The sequence below is a fragment of the Pseudopodoces humilis genome, chromosome 7, assembly GCF_049639895.1.
Source record: "Pseudopodoces humilis isolate 2021_Gansu_Grassland_sample_001 chromosome 7, ASM4963989v1, whole genome shotgun sequence".
Taxonomy (NCBI): Eukaryota; Metazoa; Chordata; class Aves; order Passeriformes; family Paridae; genus Pseudopodoces; species Pseudopodoces humilis.
This window is the reverse complement of record NC_142206.1, coordinates 56,657,562-56,675,494: the sequence shown is the minus strand read 5'-3', so window position 1 is coordinate 56,675,494 and position 17,933 is coordinate 56,657,562. Positions and strand designations below refer to the sequence as shown.

At 44.2% G+C, this 17,933-nt stretch overlaps 1 protein-coding gene across 3 annotated transcripts in view; it reads left to right on the top strand.

Annotated features, from left to right (window-relative positions):
- RHOJ (ras homolog family member J) overlaps nt 1–17,933 on the top strand; it is a 70,575-nt gene that overhangs the window by 34,040 nt on the left and 18,602 nt on the right. For 2 of the 3 annotated variants that reach the window (XM_088057259.1, XM_014249909.2), the window contains one exon: nt 11,032–11,064. The exons of the other annotated variant lie outside the window; for it this stretch is intronic. In XM_088057259.1, the coding sequence (XP_087913385.1) occupies nt 11,032–11,064 (33 nt within the window). The remainder of the gene's footprint in view (nt 1–11,031; nt 11,065–17,933) is intronic. 3 annotated transcript variants of the gene reach the window in all.

Genomic DNA, 17,933 nt, shown 5'->3' with positions numbered 1-17,933 from the left:
AAGCTTACACAGCTATAGGAAAAAAGACAACTTACTCAGCCTCTGAGTAAGATTACCAGATTGTCCCACTACTTGCTGTCATGTAAGATTTTCAAGTCTCAGGGTGAAGGATGACCTTGGAAAGCCTAGAAGAGAAGACATCTTTTAGGAACAGACATCTTTTGAGAGCACAGCTCCTACATGCTCTCCAAACAAATCTGAGACTGTGTCACTGTAAGACAAACAGCCTCCTTGGCAGGACAAACTTCTGGGGCAGCTTCTAGCAGAAAGACAGGAAGACAGAAGTGGTGTGGTCTCACTTAAAATTCACTGTCATAAACCTTACAGGAGCTCTGTTTTCATAGTTCTCATTTCTGCCTAAAAAAGAAAAACCTTAGGTGCACACACAAAATCCAGGTCCTAATATGTGAAACTAAATGTTCAGCTGTGACCTTAATGTCTGCTGGTTTGTCATCAAAAAGATTTGAGTAAAAAATCAAGATTAATTTAAAACATAATTTTGTTTTTTAGACAATTCAATTATTTTTCATTCTCTTGGAATCTCAGCATAATGCAGCATGCCCATGCAAACCTTATGGATTTCTGTGTGTTTCCCTGCAAGGTTAATCTAATCCTTTACCCAACTGGTGTCTAACTGGTTGAAGATGAGGGGTTTGCATGAACAACTGAGGACAAAATTCAGGCCCTCATGGCTGGTAACAGGGCAGGACTTAACAGGATAGAAAAATGTAAATGTTTGGAGGAGGGAAAAGGAAAATTAGAAATATTTAGACAATCCCTTAAATAATAAAGCAACTTGAGAGTTTCAAAAGAGCCTGTACTTCATTTCTGATGCACAGTTCCCACTGAGAATTGGTGCTTTGTGCTCTTCTGTCATTCATCTGCCTCTCAAAACTCCTTGCTAAAACCCTGTCCAGCAAGAAGTTCAAGGCAAATAGCTGACTTAAAAGTATGTGTCCTCTCCCAGCAGCCAGAGAGGGTCTGCAGGACCACACGCATCTGCCCACACACACCCAACTGCAAGATGACGGCCAATGTGCTTATCAGTGGAACCTCACCAGAAATTGTTCTTTTAGATCTGTTTGCATAAAAGTCATCATTGGCTTCTAAGCTTTTCCTCAATTTGACAGCAAGTGACATTTAAAGGGACAAAAGATCTTTTCACACGCAGAGCAACAGAGGCTGTCACGCAATTGTAAAATCTGTAGAGTAACCACAAGAGTCCGGAGACACAAACACCATTCAGATGTATCCTCTCAGATGAATGCTATCATCTCCCCAGTCTTCTGCAAGGAAAGCACGTGCCTGTCAGATGCATTTCCCTCTCTTTTAAGTCTGCTGTCAGCACAACAGTCACTTGTTTGGAAGTCCACACATGAAGTAACCTTCCTAAGAACAGTTTTAACATTTACGCGGACAGAAGCAATTTGACTGTGAGGTGAATGTGGACAACACTCACAACCTGTGACACAGGAGGAAGAAAAAGTCATACATTGTCCATCCAAGTCCAAAAGGCTTGCCTCCTTCCTTCTGAGGTATGAATGAAAGACATCATGGAATAGTGGGGTGGTTTGGGTGGAAAGGAACCTTTAAGATCATCTTGTTCCAACCTCCTTGCCCCCACCAGTGACACCTTCTTCTAGATCAGGTTTCTTAGAGCCCACTCCAGCCTGGCCTTGAACACTCCCAGGGTTGGGGCATCCATATCTTCTCTGAGCTATATTGCACTAGCCACAATTCTCAACAGAACAGATTAAAACCAGGCTTCCTTTTTTTCCCCCCATAATTTCATTCAATTCAATATTTTCCAAAGAAACACCTACAGCTCCCACTTAATCTGTTTTTAGAGAAAAAGAATCAGTTTCACCTTTCATAGAAAACATTTCCTTTAACAGAATTTAATTGAAAAGGAAATTTCTTAGGAAATGGCCATTCTTTTAAATGAACATATTATAAAAAGCCAGCATAAGACACAGGGAAATGTTCTTTTCTGGCATTCATTGCTGAGTTAGTTCTGATGCTCTGGGCACTTTTCTGGTCCAGGGGGATGATCTGTAAGGTCCCTTCAACCCAAATCATTTTATGATTCTATGATTCCGTGATTCTGTGCCTTCAGAAGATAAATTGTTTGAGGTGGACCACATTAGAGCCAGCCATAAGCACATTAAGCACCTCCCTGGCTGCCTCTCTCTGCCGTACACAACGCAGCCAAGGGAGCTTTGCTGTTATTCAGAGCCCTTCAGCCATGAGCTGCAGTGACAAACAGCAACTCTGACTCATTGTTGATGTACCTCCAATGCCGAGTGTGTCTAATTTCCACTGAGTGTGTCTAATGAGCTGATATTTTATGGGTATTTCCTAAGCACTGTAATATGAGTCCTACAGATCCCCGTGCTGGAAGTTAGCCTGCTGTTCCCTAAACACAATTCTTGGTGCTGCAAGCCAGCAGTGGGTGTAAAAGTCCTGGTTTCTGTGGGGTGAGCACGGCTTGGCAGAGAGGGCAGAGCTTCACTCCGTGTTGGTGAGAGTGGGGATCATGCAATGCTCCATGTCAGGGTGCAGAGGGAGGATGCACTGCGTGAGCAGAGCCCATCCCTTTTTCCATCTGCTCGCTCTGGTCCAGCTGCCAGACTGACTCAGAGGCAGGAAGTCTCTCCCTCAGTGGGGAAGGCCGCAGGACAGAGCAGCGTGAGCCACCACAGCAAGATTAACACCAGTGATGACCTTGTGGGGAAAGGGGAAAATGAGACACCAGCATTTAAGAGGAACATCCTCAGAAGGGATTTATCAGGCCTTTCCTGTCAATGTATTGAACTGTGAATAAACCCAGTGGAAGTGTGTCCCACTCCTCCTCTGTACCCACATCGTAAGATCAGTCCTTTTGAGCAAGAACCCCAGAGCAGCCGTGGGATCAGGGTCAGCCTCTTTCCCTGGCCAAGAGAAAGATGATCTGCAAGTCACGATGCAGCAGAATTTGAGGAAGAAAAAAATGCCACTGACTCAGGGAAACAACTGGCCTCTGGCCCTGCACAGACACATCGTGGCTCCTCTCTGTGCAGCTGCTTTGGATTCACAGCAAGCACCAGCCACGGCCAGGGGCCAGCAGCAAAGTTCAAGAATTAAATGATGCTTTTGACTCTTCATTGACCTGTGGAGCTGGATGATCTTCTAATAACCAGATTAGAGGTGGGCTGCCTTTTTAAATTAGTCAGGGGGAAAGGCACCAAGGTGTGAGCTTCTTAAAAATAGAGTGTGTAAAACCAGGACCAGAATATCTAACCAGCCTGTCCAGACACACAGGGGAGCAGCAGGCTCCTTCTCTCCAGGCAGAATTGCTGCATAAATCTCTAGGATGGCAAGGGTGTACTGACATTTCTGTATCTAGGGTGAGGTGTTGTTCCTTCCTGGTGGCACAGACAGCACTGCCTTGGAGACATCTCCATACATGTGGACTAGAGACACATTTCAAAATAGCCAGAAAAGACAGAATTATGGCAAGATGAAAGGAAAATTATTCAGGAATATGCACCAAGCAGCAGTGCTTGCCATCTGAGCCTCAGCTGTGAAGCCTGCCAGCTTTCATCAGACCAGACTCATCACTGACCATGCAGTTGAATTGCCAAAAATAGTGCTGTGCACCTCAGACAGAGAGACTCCATCCATCCTGCTCCCATGCCAGGCTTGGGATCACATCCTGCATCACATTCCTCTGTCCCAGAGCTGTGGCTCCATTGAGTTTGGGCAGAGGGATTTCCACCACAGACTCTGATTCACAGTTCTTGTGCTGGTTTCAAACTGATGGCATGTGGTGCAGTTACACCTACGGGCAGGGAGAAATCCTGCAGTGAGAGAAGGCTGCAGTCCTGCCTGTGCTCTCTTTTCCATCCTCCTCCAAATCCTGGCTCTGATTTACAAAGGATCCCTAATCCTTGTGTATTTCAACAGTTGCTAAATCAACCACTTTACATGACTGCCACTATCTCCAATATAAGTTGTCTCCAAGGATGAAACAAGCCAGGAAGTCACTCCCAAATTTCTGTCTCCAAAATGGTCGCTCTCCAAGAAGACCAGGAAGCCTTTCAATGTTGCCATATTTATATCCACTGAAAGAGCTGCCCATTTTTTCTAGCATCTCTCTAAGAACCATAGCAAACTGAAATGGTGGTCAGGCACTGGAACAGGCTGCCCAGGTAAGTGGTGGAATCACCATCCCTCAAAGTGTTCAAAAGACGTGGATATGGCACGTGGGGACATGGCTTAGTGGCAACATAGCAGAGTTGGATTTGATGTCTGGGCTCAACAATCTTATGTTCCATCCTTAATTCATCTGTGATTCTATGAAATACAGCCTTGTCAACCTAATATGTAAGTATGTCTGTTAAATCAGAGAAAGCTCTCCATGAATATTTTCAGTCTTACTTAATAATGCTGGTATAGTCCACAGATACTGCAGCTTACTTTTTAGCTGTGATGCTAAGTGCTTTGAAAATAAACAACAAAGTGGCTGTTTGGCAAAGGAGAAAGGGAGGAATAGCGAGTTCACTTTGTGTGGAAGGAAAGGGCAGTAATTGCAGAGTGTCTATTTGCAGCAGAGGTTTGCTGTGTGCAGCACATCAAATTGTTAGAAAGGGGAGCTGCGAGCATGGGGTGGAGTGGGAAAGAAAAAAGAGCTGAAACCACAGTTGTTCAGACAAATGGTCTAATCACAGCCTGGGTTACACACATGTGCAGGTGCAGACTGATTCCAGCCAGCATCTGTGGAAAATGTCACTTGGCAGAGGGGCACGTCACACAGAGCAAACGCTGTGTGTGCAGAGAGCCCACTGCTGGGAAAGTGTCCTCTGGGCTCTCTTGCATCACAGCCTCTCAGAAGGGCATGAAAAATGTCCGTATTCCATCAGGCCTTGGTCAGTTCAGGTGCAGCAGAGCTGTTTCCCTGATCTGGAGAGGCGCTCTGGCTGATGGGGAGCCCTGGTGGGGAACTGCCATGAGAGCTGGCAGAGGGGCAGCAGTGCAGGGAGTGGGGAGGCTGTGAGGCTGAGACTGGAATAAACACACCACCCCAAGCAGCATTCTTCTCACCCTCCTGCTCCCAGTTCCACGTGGCAGAGATTGCACAGCCCTTCCCTTGCCTCTGCTCCCTGCCTGGTTGTGTAACATCTACAGCCAACCCTTTTATACACAGATTTTGTCCTGTTTCTTCTTTGATGTAAGAGCCCTGGATAACCCTGGGATCAAAGAAAAAGACAGACGGATAAAGTACACTAGGTGAAAGCAACTGAGTTCATTCTGCCTTCTGTGTTTCACTTCTGCCCTGCCTCCCTGTGAGAAATGTTGGGTGGAACGAGAACAGAAAAACACAGGCGGGAGGAAAACAGAAAAACACAGGCAGGAGGAAAATAGAAAAGATGTTTAGCTCAGAGCACTAGAAATGTCAGAAATTTAAACAAAAGTTATTCCTTTTGTTGTACTTCAGCTGTGCCTTCGGGTTTTTGGACACAGCTCTGTGGTCCACACTTGCTTCGTCTTCTCTTCCACTTTGTTTGGCCCCAAGCTGTGGCTGAGCACACAATGTGGTCACTGACTGCAGAGCAGAGCTCCCAGTGCATCAGAGCATTAGCTGGCAGCTGGGCAGACAGATTTACACATCCCAGATGTCCAGCGTGCTGCCTCCAACTCATGCAGGCAGCGTCACAGAGGGTTTAAAACCAGCAGCGTCCTCCCCCTTGAATTTCTCTCCCAGTGCAGCTCGGTGGCAGCTCTCCTTATATGGATGGGTTAGAAAGCAGTCAAAGGGATATCCTTAATAATTCCAGTCTGTGGCAGCAACAAAGATCTTTAAACTGCAACCTGGGAATGCTACATGAGAGCCCTGGCCCCACTATAAGCCATGCAAATCTGAGTTTCCACCCCTGCAGCCTTTCTAAACCACAGCAGAGCTTGCTCACACCACTGGCATGAGTGAGAGTGTGGCACAAGATATCTAAACCCACCCAAGAATCACAGAATTATTTGGGTTGGAAATTGCCTTAAAGATCATCTAGTTCTGACCCCCCTGCCACAGGCAGAGACAATTTCCAGTAGACTAAGTTGCTCAAAGCCCCATCTAGCCTGACCTTGAATGCTTCCAGCAATGGGCCATCTGAAACTCCTCTGTGCTTGGTTTAAAATGCTTCAGACTATTTTGTTCACTCCAATTTTGTGACACCAAAGCAGAGAGTTGAGAGCTTTTCTGTATTTTCTAAAGCTGTTGCTATGAGAATGCACAAAACTGCTCAAAACCCTTTTAAACCAAAAAAAAAAGAAAAAAAAAAGCAAACAACTTGTCTTTTCTCTGTGCAGAGAAGTATGCTTCAGATGAGCTCAGAGGTGTCTGAGTTAATATCTGTTTTACTTTATCTGGCAGCCTGATTTCTTCCAAGATGTATTTTCTGAATTGATTTCTGTGCACACATTGCTCTGACAAGGCAGGAACTGGGGAAAAAAGTGTTATCCGATGAGTTCAGCTCTGGACAAAATTAGCACGAGACCCTGAGGTGCATTTTTATACAAGCATCAGCACTGTTTCATTAAAAAGCAATAGAAAATTGCAGAATGCCAAAAAACTCAGCAACATCCCAGTGACTACAGAGAAACAAACCCTGCCAGGCAGCTGTGGCTAAGAGGAGCACGTGCCTTGCTGATGCTCAACATCAATTTCCAGCAGCAGCGATGCTTCACCTCTCTAATCAAGTTGTCAGGGAAATCAGCTCAAATAAAATGTTGCAGGGTCTTTAACTTTCCAAAAGCACATGTGGACAGTGCCCTCTGTTCCCTGCTGCTCCACACACCTGCCAGAGCAAAGTGTTCAAGAAACAAGAAGACATGGGTCCTGCCATAATGCTGAGTGTGTGGTGGTGTGGGTAAAAGAGTGGACTGGATGATCTTGGAGATCTTTTCCAACCCTAATGATTCAGTGATTCTGTGATTCTGTGGCCTGCAGGAATGAGCAGGATACAGGAGCCAGGCTCTGAGGCCACACCTCCAGTCCTGTGTCCAGTTCTGGGCCCCTCAGTTCAGGAAGGACATTGAGGTGCTGGAGCAGGTTCAAAGAAGGGCAAGGAAGCTGGTGAAGGGTGTGGAGCACAAATTCTATGAGAAGCAGCTGAGGGATCTGGGGGTGTTTAGCCAGGACAAGAGGAAGCTCTGGGGACTTTACTGCTTTGCAACTCCCTGAGTGGAGGCCGTAGCCAAATGAGGGTCAGGTTCCTCTCCCGGCAGCCAGCGACTGGACAAGAGGACAAGGCCTCAAACTGTGCCAGGGGAGGTTTAGGTTGGACATCAGGAGGAATTTCTTCACAGAAAAGTTGATCAGACACTGGAATGGGCTGTCCAGGGAGGAGCTGGAATCACTATCCCTGCAGGTGTTTAAGGGTGGGCTGGATGGGGCAGTGCCATGGTCTGGTTAACACAGTGGAGTTTGGTCATAGGTTGGACTCACTGACCCCAGAGGTCTTTTCCAGCCCCACTGGTTCTGTGATTCCATGATCACTGAGCAGGATGTGCTGCCTGCAGTGGTGGCCAAACCCAGTCTCTGCTGAGATGAAGCCAGGACTGAGGTTTTGTAGCCCAACTGCCCAGCACAGCCCTGAAGAGCCACGTCCCCTCTGTGTGCCTTGTTTCCCTCACCATGAAACAGGAAATTTCCTTTCCCCACCTTCATTGTTGGTGTGTTTGCTCTGCAGGGCCCCTCTCGGCCTGTTTGCACCGGCCTAGTACAATGGAATCGCAATTCGAGGTGTTGCCATTGCAAAAATAGAAACAGAGAACAATGTCACTCTTCAAAACAAGAGTTTCCATGTATCTCATTGTGTAAAATACACTGCTTGAAATCCATTCACTGTGCTAAGCAGCAACTCAAATCAAAGGCAGAATTCACATCATACTTGGCAATCAATTGTGGGAAGTAACTGTGGATTTTCTACCTTGATTCATTTCTATTTTATTTGAAATTTTCTGTGATTTTTCTTCAAAGTCCCTTTCCTCTGAAATCAGATGGGATCCCCATTAGTGGCACTTTCATGTAGCTGAAGAAGTGTGTCAACATTTTCTAATATAGATTAAAGCTCCAGAAAACAAGAGGGAATGAACTGTTGGGCTCTCAGGAGAGCAGTTGGAAATAGGAAAATGAACAGGCATGATGTTTAAGACTTTCTCAGAATGCTTAAGAGCTGTGTATTTCAGTCAGTCCTTAAGCAAATACACCTTTAAATAAAGCCAGGTATAAAATAAATAAGAATTATGCCATGTAAAAGAATAATTTGGAGAGATGCCAAATTTCATATAGGCTAATATTTTGATTTTTAATTGAGCTAGATTTTTAATTGCTGCTATCCTGTATTTTTCTGACTGTGTTCCTTTCTCACCTAAGGCAAAAAATTAAATGTTATTAAAAAAAAATTCCTCACAAATTTCTACTCTGCATTTAGTGACCATCACATGCATAACATTTTAACAGCAATTTTCATTAAAATATACACTGCTTTTTTCAAAAATAGTTCAGTTGTTTTTCAGCTACATGATTGATGTTTCTCCCAACCAAAAGCAACTCCTCTGAGCTCAGCAGAGCTGCCTCTGATGTTCACGTGGCAGCAGAGAAGGTGAATTAAACCTAATAAATCTTTTCAAGAGTAAATACACTCTAAATGGAGTTATAGCTAACAGGCAGTACAAGAAATTCATAGAAATTCCACTGAATTAGAACGTTTGATTCAGAAATTGCATTCAAGCATGGAATGATTAACAGAACAGTTAAATTATTTAATCCAAACATGAGAGTTAGAAGTGTAAAGAGCTTTGGTTAGAGCAGAAAGCCATCACTAATTCCTGTCACTTGGAAAAGCTACACATTTCAGAATTCATTTTCATTGTTCATGTGGATGAAAGGTTTAAAATAATAACATTTTCATAAAAACCAACTTCCTGCAAATTAAAAAAAAAAAAAAAAAAGTAAATGATCTGCTGAAAAAAGCTCAAGTGTTTCATTTCAAAACTTTTAGATCAAGGTGAGGGACATGCTTATCCATGCCAGCAGTTTAATGCATTTCCAACAGCCTGGAAAATCTGGACTCTGTTCTAAACCTCGTTTTCACCTTTGTGTAGAGCACTCCACGGCAGCTGGAGGACCAGATCTGGTGATTTGTGTTTTCTCTCAGTCCAGGCTGCAGTTCTGATCTCCCAGAAAGCCACCAGTTGTCCCAGTGTCCCAGGGCTGTGTTCCCAAGGAGGGTCAGTGCCCCAGGTGCAGGAGTCACTGTCACTGTCAGGGAAACAGCTTTGCTTAAACTGGCTCAGGTCTTTGGAACAGAGGGAACAGTTCAGATCAGAATCAGTTAATTCACACCATTTCACCTCATTTCTCCCAGTGGAAACATCTGAATTCCTCTGTTGAAAGTGGTAGCTTCCCATGGAAACTTCAGATTCTGTAGAAATCACATTTTATAGCTGAAAATTCCTCTCCTGCGCTACAGAGGAATTTGGATTTATTTTTTCTGTTCAAATGAAAAACCCTCTGGCCTCAGCTCAACCAGGCACTTCAGCACCTCCTCTGTACACCCTGGGCTGCAGCCAACCTGCAGCCTCTTGCTCTCCTAAGAGGAGCCTACAAGACCCAATTCTGTGTTGAAAGGGCCACCAAATCATCCCTAGAAATTGTCCTCCTGAGATCATGGGATATCACACTCTGCTTCATGTGAGCACAACCATGCTGAAATAAAGGATAAGGGTATCCAGTGCTCAGGTTTGCTCTCACCTCTCCCTTTCACAGGCACACAAAAACACACTGAGGGTTAAGACCATTTCATCCATCTCCATCTGTTGCTTTTCCAACATTACAATCACTTCATTGTCTGCAGCTGCTGCCACACTGGACAGGAAAGTGGAAAGATCCTCAGCGGGGCGTAGAGAAAGCATTAGCAGCATTGAAAACCTTTGTGGTAGCCAAGAGAAAAATAATAATTCCTAACTCCAGATTTTCTTATCAGAAAGTTTAAATATTTCCAAGACTTTTGTTTACAGTGTTTAACATTTCTGCTTCTCAAGTCATACAGGCTTAGAGCTGCTGCCCAAATGTTTGGCTAATCTCTGCAAGCTGCAGGGCAAATAGCAGCTGAGGTTTGGTCCTGGTGCAAAGGGCTGGTTCTCTTTCTGGGAAGTGCAAAGCAGAGTTTCTGTCCGGGTACTCCTTAGGTTCAGGAAGAGGTATTTTGTTTTCAGGGCTCTCAAGCAACACCTCACGGGGAAAAGTGCAAGGGAAAAACAGCATTAAGGTCAGACTTAAACAAGAGGCAGACCAAGTGTCAGATAGGCTGGTGTTGGGAAGTGGTTGCAAAATACCATTTAAGCTTCCTCCTGCCCAAAACAGGAGTGATGGCATGTAAAATGTCAGCTGCAGAAGCACTGGAGTTTGGGCAAACCTGAAGCTCCTGAGCTCTCACACTGACCTCAGCATTACACTGCAGCCTGCTGGATTCAGTTCAGTGTGCCAAACGTGCCCCTGCCCCATCAGTTCACAGCTCAGAGGATCAGATGCTATTTTAAGTCACACTACCCAGAGTCATCAGATGCTATTTTAAGTTACGCTGCCCTAACTCTGGAATGATGCCCGAGGCATTGCTGTGCTCACTGAGCCAGGGAGAGGTTCTGACTGCAGAAGTCTCACTCAGATGTTCATGGCAATGCCTGGGATACACACACACACAAACACACACACACACACACACACACTCAGGTGTCCTGCAGGTCGGTGCCCAAATACAGCACGCGAAACACCTCAGCCAGCCACCAGACACATCCTGACTTTGGGTACCACAGCCAGCTCAGGACAGGCCTGCCCAGCTTACCTGGCACCAAAAACAGCCAAAATGTGGCTGCTTCCTGATTTATATTCCCATATATATTATAAATCATATTTCCCCTAATATCAGGTTCTTATAGAAAACACACTCTTGTCCCCATCTTGTATATCTGGCATTTTTTTTTCTTCCTTTCTAGCTTTGGTGTCTGTACTTTTTGTTGAAGATGATGGTAAGAAAAGAAAAAAGCCTTTTCTTTCCCCTGAATCACACCTGGTGGAGGTAGGATGTGCCATAGTGCTCTGCCAGTGTTGGTAGGGCCTTCTGCCAGTGTAAGTCCCTGGGAAAGAGTCACTCCACTGCTGGAAGGTCCAACCCACAGTGGGAACAGCCCACCCACTGCAGAGCTGATTTTCTGTGCCCTTCCATCAGCGCTATCTGCTCCCACTGTCATCTAACCCAGACCAAAGCAGACCACCAAAGGTTTAAGAAGGACTCCTAGAGCAAAGAGACAGCACTACTAGGCAGCACTGCCTCTCCAGGCTGCATTCCTCTCCTTTCCAGGGAAAAATATCCCCCAATTCTCACCTTTGAACAGTGCAAGAAGTGTAGAGATGAGCTGCCTTGATTCCCCCCAGCCACACAGGGAGACTTGTCCTCCCATGCTCTGGGAAACACCCTGTGTATTGCCAGGATACATTTCAGTGCAATTTGTTTCATTTTGCCACTAATCTCCCATTTATTCTGATGCTATTTACCAAGTCTCATGTTCCCTTGATAACCAGATGCCTGACATAACTTTGGGGATATTATTTTCCCCAGCACTCAACTGAGTTAAAGGAATGAATTTTGTCTCACATGAGAAAGGAGACAAGAAAATGGTTGAATGCTCTCTTTATTCCAATATTTTTCTCCCTATATTCCCACTTTTTGTCTTTGGTGGAAAATTCCCACTTCTTTCTCTTCTTACCGTAATCTCAGCATCACTGTTATGAGGCTCCAAATATATCCTTCAATGTTAAGTTTCAAGATTATATTAAAGAGTCCTGACTGACTTTATCTGTATTAAAAGAAACTGAAAAAGCTGCAGTATCAGTCAGGTCAGCATAACTAGTTAAAATACTAATAAAGATACTCCAGTTATCAGTTACACTTCAATAATCTCAGAGCTTCACTGTGTTTGCTATTGACTTGAGTTATAAACCCAGCTCCGAAAAAAAGATTTTCCTAAATAATGTCCTAGAGTGATGGAAGTTTCAAAAATATGTAGTAGAGCTAAAAATATTTTAAAAATCTACATGTTGCCTTTTTTTTTCTTTTGCAATAAGTTTACACTACAGTCATAGCCAAAATTTTGTTCTTTCTTCATCTCAATGTCGCAGACAATCACATGGTATCAGAAAAGGCATTTCCCCTCATCAGGATTAAGATAATACCCAGTATTCCTCATTGTTTAGGAACAATCACATTTTTTTAAGAATGTGATCAGGTTCTATCTAGCTCTGTTGCTCAGTGCTACAGCTGTTACTCTGTCTTGCATTTGGTTGGATTTAGTTCTGTAACTTTTAGTAAAGAGCACAAAGACCTTCAATTAGATTACCATTGAAATTCACACATCAGAGCCTATTTGCCTGCAAATTTACTACATTTATCTGGGCAGTTATCATTACTTTCTAGCTCAGGAGCAGAACTGCCTTCCATGAGGACAGCTGATTGTGCACAGGGAGCTGAAACACCCAGAAAATTGTAGCAGTGCTCAACCCTCCATTTAAGGCAGAAGGGAATCTAACAAAACACTGTGTTGGACACAATTATCAATTTCTCTTCAATTCCCCAAACACTGTAATCATGTTTGCCTTTTCCATCCAGCGTGGCTTTGCATAACCTTGAGGTCCCAAGAGCTCCCTCCACACTGTGTTACTGGGGAAGCTGGGCACAGTTTTCCTGCAAACAGAGACCCCAGTGTTCCTTGGACTCTGCTATCAGTGGAGCTGAATTTGTTCAAGGATTGATTAGCCCAGCAATAATTCATGGGGATACAGGGGAAATCCTCCAGTGCTGATTTTACAAACAATGAGGTCGATGGTTCTGATAAATCAACTTCATTCATGCTGTCTATAAATAAGTAATGTCCCGGCCTGGGAAGAAGCTGGCTCGTGATGTAGTGTTAAGCTTGCTCTGAAAGCTTTGGGAATTTCCATTCTCTTTCATCCATTTCTGGACTAAATTCATTCTGTTTCATTTTCCTAATCAACCTCCACTGCTTTTGTGTTCCACATCATGCATGCTGGCCAGCACTGAAGTCTGACTTCTCAATGCATTTTGAAACATTTAGAACATTTCATTTGAGCTGCTTGATTAAAAATGATTGGTGGACTGTTACATCTCCTCTGTTGGCTGTCTCTGAGTAGCAAACACCCAGATGTGAAGATCTGAATAGTTTTTTTCTCTCAGGTTCCAGAAAAACCACACAGGACAAGTTGTGAATCCTCCTCTAGGATGGCACTGTCTACATGAATCTATTGCTGTTGCAGAATGGGACAACAGAGCAGTCATTTGGTGCCAGCCTCCTTCCCCAGTGAGGCTGCAGCACGAGTCAGGATTGGGCATCTTCCCACTAATTCCACTGGAATCTTCAAGCCTGTACAGACAAGGAAGAAGGGAGGTGGTACCCCTTGCTATGTGTGAGAGATAAGAGCCCAGGGTGAAGAGTATTGCCCTAGAGCAGTCCCTAGAGGCAATGGAGGTGTGTCTGGAAAGAGAACATTGAGAAGTGTTTAGATATCATTCCTCTGACCTGAAACGTTCTCTTGAAAAAGTTTGTCACTGCACAGCCAACCCCAGACTTCCTGAAGCCTTTAATGTTGACTTCCAGAAAACCTTTAATGTTTGACAATGCTCTGGGAACTTTGCAGGAGTGTGGCCATTCCCCTCCCCTTTTGTGAGATGCCTTCAGTGGGTGTTGGAGTTACAGTCTCCAGATTTTCCACTCAGTCACAGAGTTAAAAAAGAATGTAATAAAAAGGCTTGCAAATACAAAAGCCAAGAATGACTGGACTTTAGCCTTAAGAAAGGAATAAAGTACTGCAAGAGTCTTTAAATAATGAGGATAATCAACCAAAGAGAGCTTTAGATGAGCCATTGGGGGATGACAGGTAGGAATAGGAAAGTCATGTTACCTCTGGCTAGATCATTATTGAAACCATTGCTAGACCACACTGTCTGGTCACAGCAACTGCTCAACAAAAAATTTGGAAAACAGATGCAAGAATAATTCAAGAACAAGAAAATATGCCTTTTAGGAAGATAAGCTAGATAAGCTTTTTAGAGCAGAATAAATGATGCTATGAATCCTATCTGGCTTTAGAATCACTACATGTCTGTGGCCTAAAGACAAAGCAGCAAATTCCTCACCACCTCATTAGACCAAGGGCTACATGGAGTGAAATCAGCTGAATCCCAGCCCTGGAGGCCTCTGTGCTCCCACCACAGAGAACAGACTGGAAATGTTTTTCAGATACTGTAAATATCAGATGGGCAGAAGTATTTGCTCAGCAGAACATAGATCTCATCCATTGATGAGGTGACAGGAAATGGTGAGGTTTACCCAGAGCCCTTATTTTGGAAACCACTGGCTCTCAGAGGTTTGTGTGTGACTGGTGGTAGATGATTACAGGAGCAATTAAAAGCATTTAGTAAAATTTACATATAAAGTGGGGTATTTAGGCCAATTATAGGGTAAAATAGCATGCTTTTGATTGTCTTTTCAGAAGAATGTAGCTAAGCTGTAGGGTTGGGGTAGAACATTGATTTGGCTGTAATCAAATTTTGCTCATCATGAAGGAGGGAGCAGGGGGACATTCCTTGAGCATCAAGTCACTTGAATTCCTGGAGATGACCCCTATGCATGGAAGTGAAGGAAGGGCCAGGCTTGAGTCACAGACCCTCAGTGAGCCAAGGGTTCTGTAACACCAGCTCTAGGTGTTACCACCAGCTCTTACCTGCCCTGGATGTGTTGGCCATGAAATATTGCAGGATTGCCTTTCAGCCAAAGCAAAAGGGGTATTTCCAAAGGCAACACTGCAAGAGAGCCTTCTGGCTAAAGTAGCAACCAGTCACAGAGCTCAGCTGAGCTGATTGCCATGGATTGGCCTGGATGTCTGTCCTAAAGGTCTTTCTTACTCTTTTCTTTTTCTTTTTTACTGTCTTCCTTTGGTGGCTGCTGGATTGTAGCATCCCCAGGGCTTTGATTTGCAGTTTCCAGAGCATTCCCACCTTCAGCTGCAGCAGTGCAACATCTTCTGAAGGGTGGTCCACAGCAACAGAAATTAAGTTTCCCAGACAGTGATGCAAAAAAAATCAAAGCAGTGTGTGACACCTAATCCCTGAGTTTTATTTTCTCCACCTGGATTAGCTAAAGAAAGATATTCTGAAGAAAAATATTACCCAAAATAGGATTCAGAAATGCACATGAGACACTTAGAAGGTGCTATAAAAATGCACTGCCCACATTCACTTTGTTTTCTATGGAATATTCAAAGGTCCTATTTCTTAAAGCCTGAAATATGTAGTTCCAGTTCAGTTACTTGGATGCCTGGCCATTATGGGAACCAAAGGGAATTAGAGATCTGAATATCTTTGATCTAAATGCCTCTGAGGTGTTTTTTGAGTTTCAGTCCCTAGCTGGGACAGGGATCCCAAATTCCAACCACAGAGACCCTTATTTAGGAGCGATGCAGTACAAAAAGAAGACAATTTATAAACCAGATTTTTGAAATCACTCTTCCTCAAACAAACTTCTACCAGAACACTCCTCTCCTGTCTGGGGTAAGCTCTAGAGAGCAGAAGACATCTGTAGAGTGGAGGGGAATTCCCAGTTCATTACAGGAAATTTCACAAAACTGCATTTAGGAAGGAAAAATGATACCCAGCGATATAGTCAGTATCCCCAGGGACATCAGCTGCTGGAGAATGGACCACATTCACTGCATAAGCAACTTCACATCACAGAAATTACCCTGAAAGTTGCCTTAGAAGGAACTTGCTGACCAAGATCTGTCTTTTTGTGCATGTTCTGATTTTATCTTTTTTCCCAGCTGAAAAAGAAACAGACTTGGGCATTTCTAGTGCCAGCAGGTCAACCAGAACTGCAGTTGTTCTTATACGGGTGGCCATCCCATGGAGTGTTCAAGGTCAGGCTGGATGGGGCACTGAGCAACCTGGTCCAGTGCCAGATATCCCTGCCCATGGCAGGGGGCTGGGGACTAGACTGTCTTTAAAGTCCCTTCCATCCCAGTTGCTTTATCATTTTATGATCAGTCTGTGTTCAGTAACATGCAGCAGGTACATGTAATCATAGTGAGCAGACAAATACACAGATTAATATTCAGAGTTTGTTGGCTAGGGCAGATGGCCCCTCTGAAAATTTGAGGCTTGAAGCAGACTAATTTGCCCAAAACCATGAGAAAGTCTTTCCACCCAGGCAGGTGCCACTATCCCTGCTTGCTCACAGACTTCTGGCTTCTTTCTCTGAAGAAGCTGGACCTTAATTTGTTGGCAGGAAGGCACTAGAATAAATAGGTTACTTTTCCCATCTGATGTCACGTTAGACACTGCTTGGCTGTTGTGTATTCTGGCTGGTGGTTTCACAGTCTTTGGGTTCTGCAAGCACTTCTTCACTGGCACGGAAAAATTCCCCCTGATGTGCAAATCCACTCTCCCATGCCACAGCTAAGCGTGGCTGAGATATTTCATCCTAGCTTGGTGTCATACCAGAGATTTATGTGTTGCTCTGCTCCATGTTGCTTCTGAGAGTTCAGCAGACAATTTATGTCCCATTTCTGTCAGTGCAGGCCATGAACATTGCTGCTGTCTGGCTGAAGGGCTCTTCCACGGGTGCAGTTCAGTCCTGAAAAGTTACCAAGCAAAGCACAATGGGAGAAGAGCTTGGCAAAGGTTGGCCACTGACAGGTGGATCTGGAGCAATCTGAGCATCAAGAACATCAATGAAAACTGTCACATTGTGCCCAGAAACACCAACTAAGCACAGATTTAAAAATAGAGCTCCCAGCTCAGACCAGTTCATGGTCCACACACCAGGTCCATCCCACACAATATCCATCTACACCTTGCCCTTCTGCTGTGGTGGTCAAGCTCTGTGTTGAGGTCCATTAGCAGAACCCCAGATACACAGACCTGTGACAAAGCCTTGGAAGTCACCCAAAATAATTATTCAAACTCTAGTAAGCAATACCCAGCTAGTTTATAACCTAGCAATTATTTTTAAAGCAGTGTTTTAGACATTCTGCACTTGGTTAAAACCACCTAGTGATGGGAGGGGAACATCTGCCCTGCTGCATCATCTGGTGCAACCCAGACTGGGGAGAAATGAGGGCCAGGACTGTGCAAATATTCAGCCTCATTTTACTACAGTCCCTACTGCACTCAGTGTTAAAGGCCAGGTCGTTTCAGTGCTTAATCAATATATCAATATAGTCAGTAAATAACAAGGAGAGTTCATATTTGTCTTGTTACTCCAAGACTGCTCATAAAGTCGAGTTCATGGTCCTGTAAAGGATCCTGCATTACCCCAGTGCCTGGGAAGGAATTGCTCATTGGCTTCCCATAGGCTTGTCCACTGAGAGAACAGGAAAAGATAGTAACAGGGTAAGTAAGAGTAAACTGGAATAAAGCCAAAAGTCAGGCCTAGAAATCTAGCAGGGCAATCTCAGCTTATAAATGTGACCCATCAGATGGATACTCCAAATAGACTTTTGCCTGACAGAGGCAGAGTGATAAACTCATGGTATAAAAACACCATAAAGGTTTCACAGGCAAAAGCCATTTGTTTTCACATCTGTTCTGCCTGTTTGAAAGTGTGGTGGAAATTTTAGCACCAATACATTAATCTGGACGTCACTGTTTCAAGAGCCAGGGATCATTTGATTTGCCAGTGTGAGCCATTTGGTCCCCACTGCATTTAGAGCCAGGAAAACAAAGACAACACTCAAGGTTTAGCCAACAAGGCAGTTTTGCTGGGGTGGTAGTTGCAGATTCAAAGGTGATATGGGCAGGAAGAATATCTTCTGATGATAAGACAGG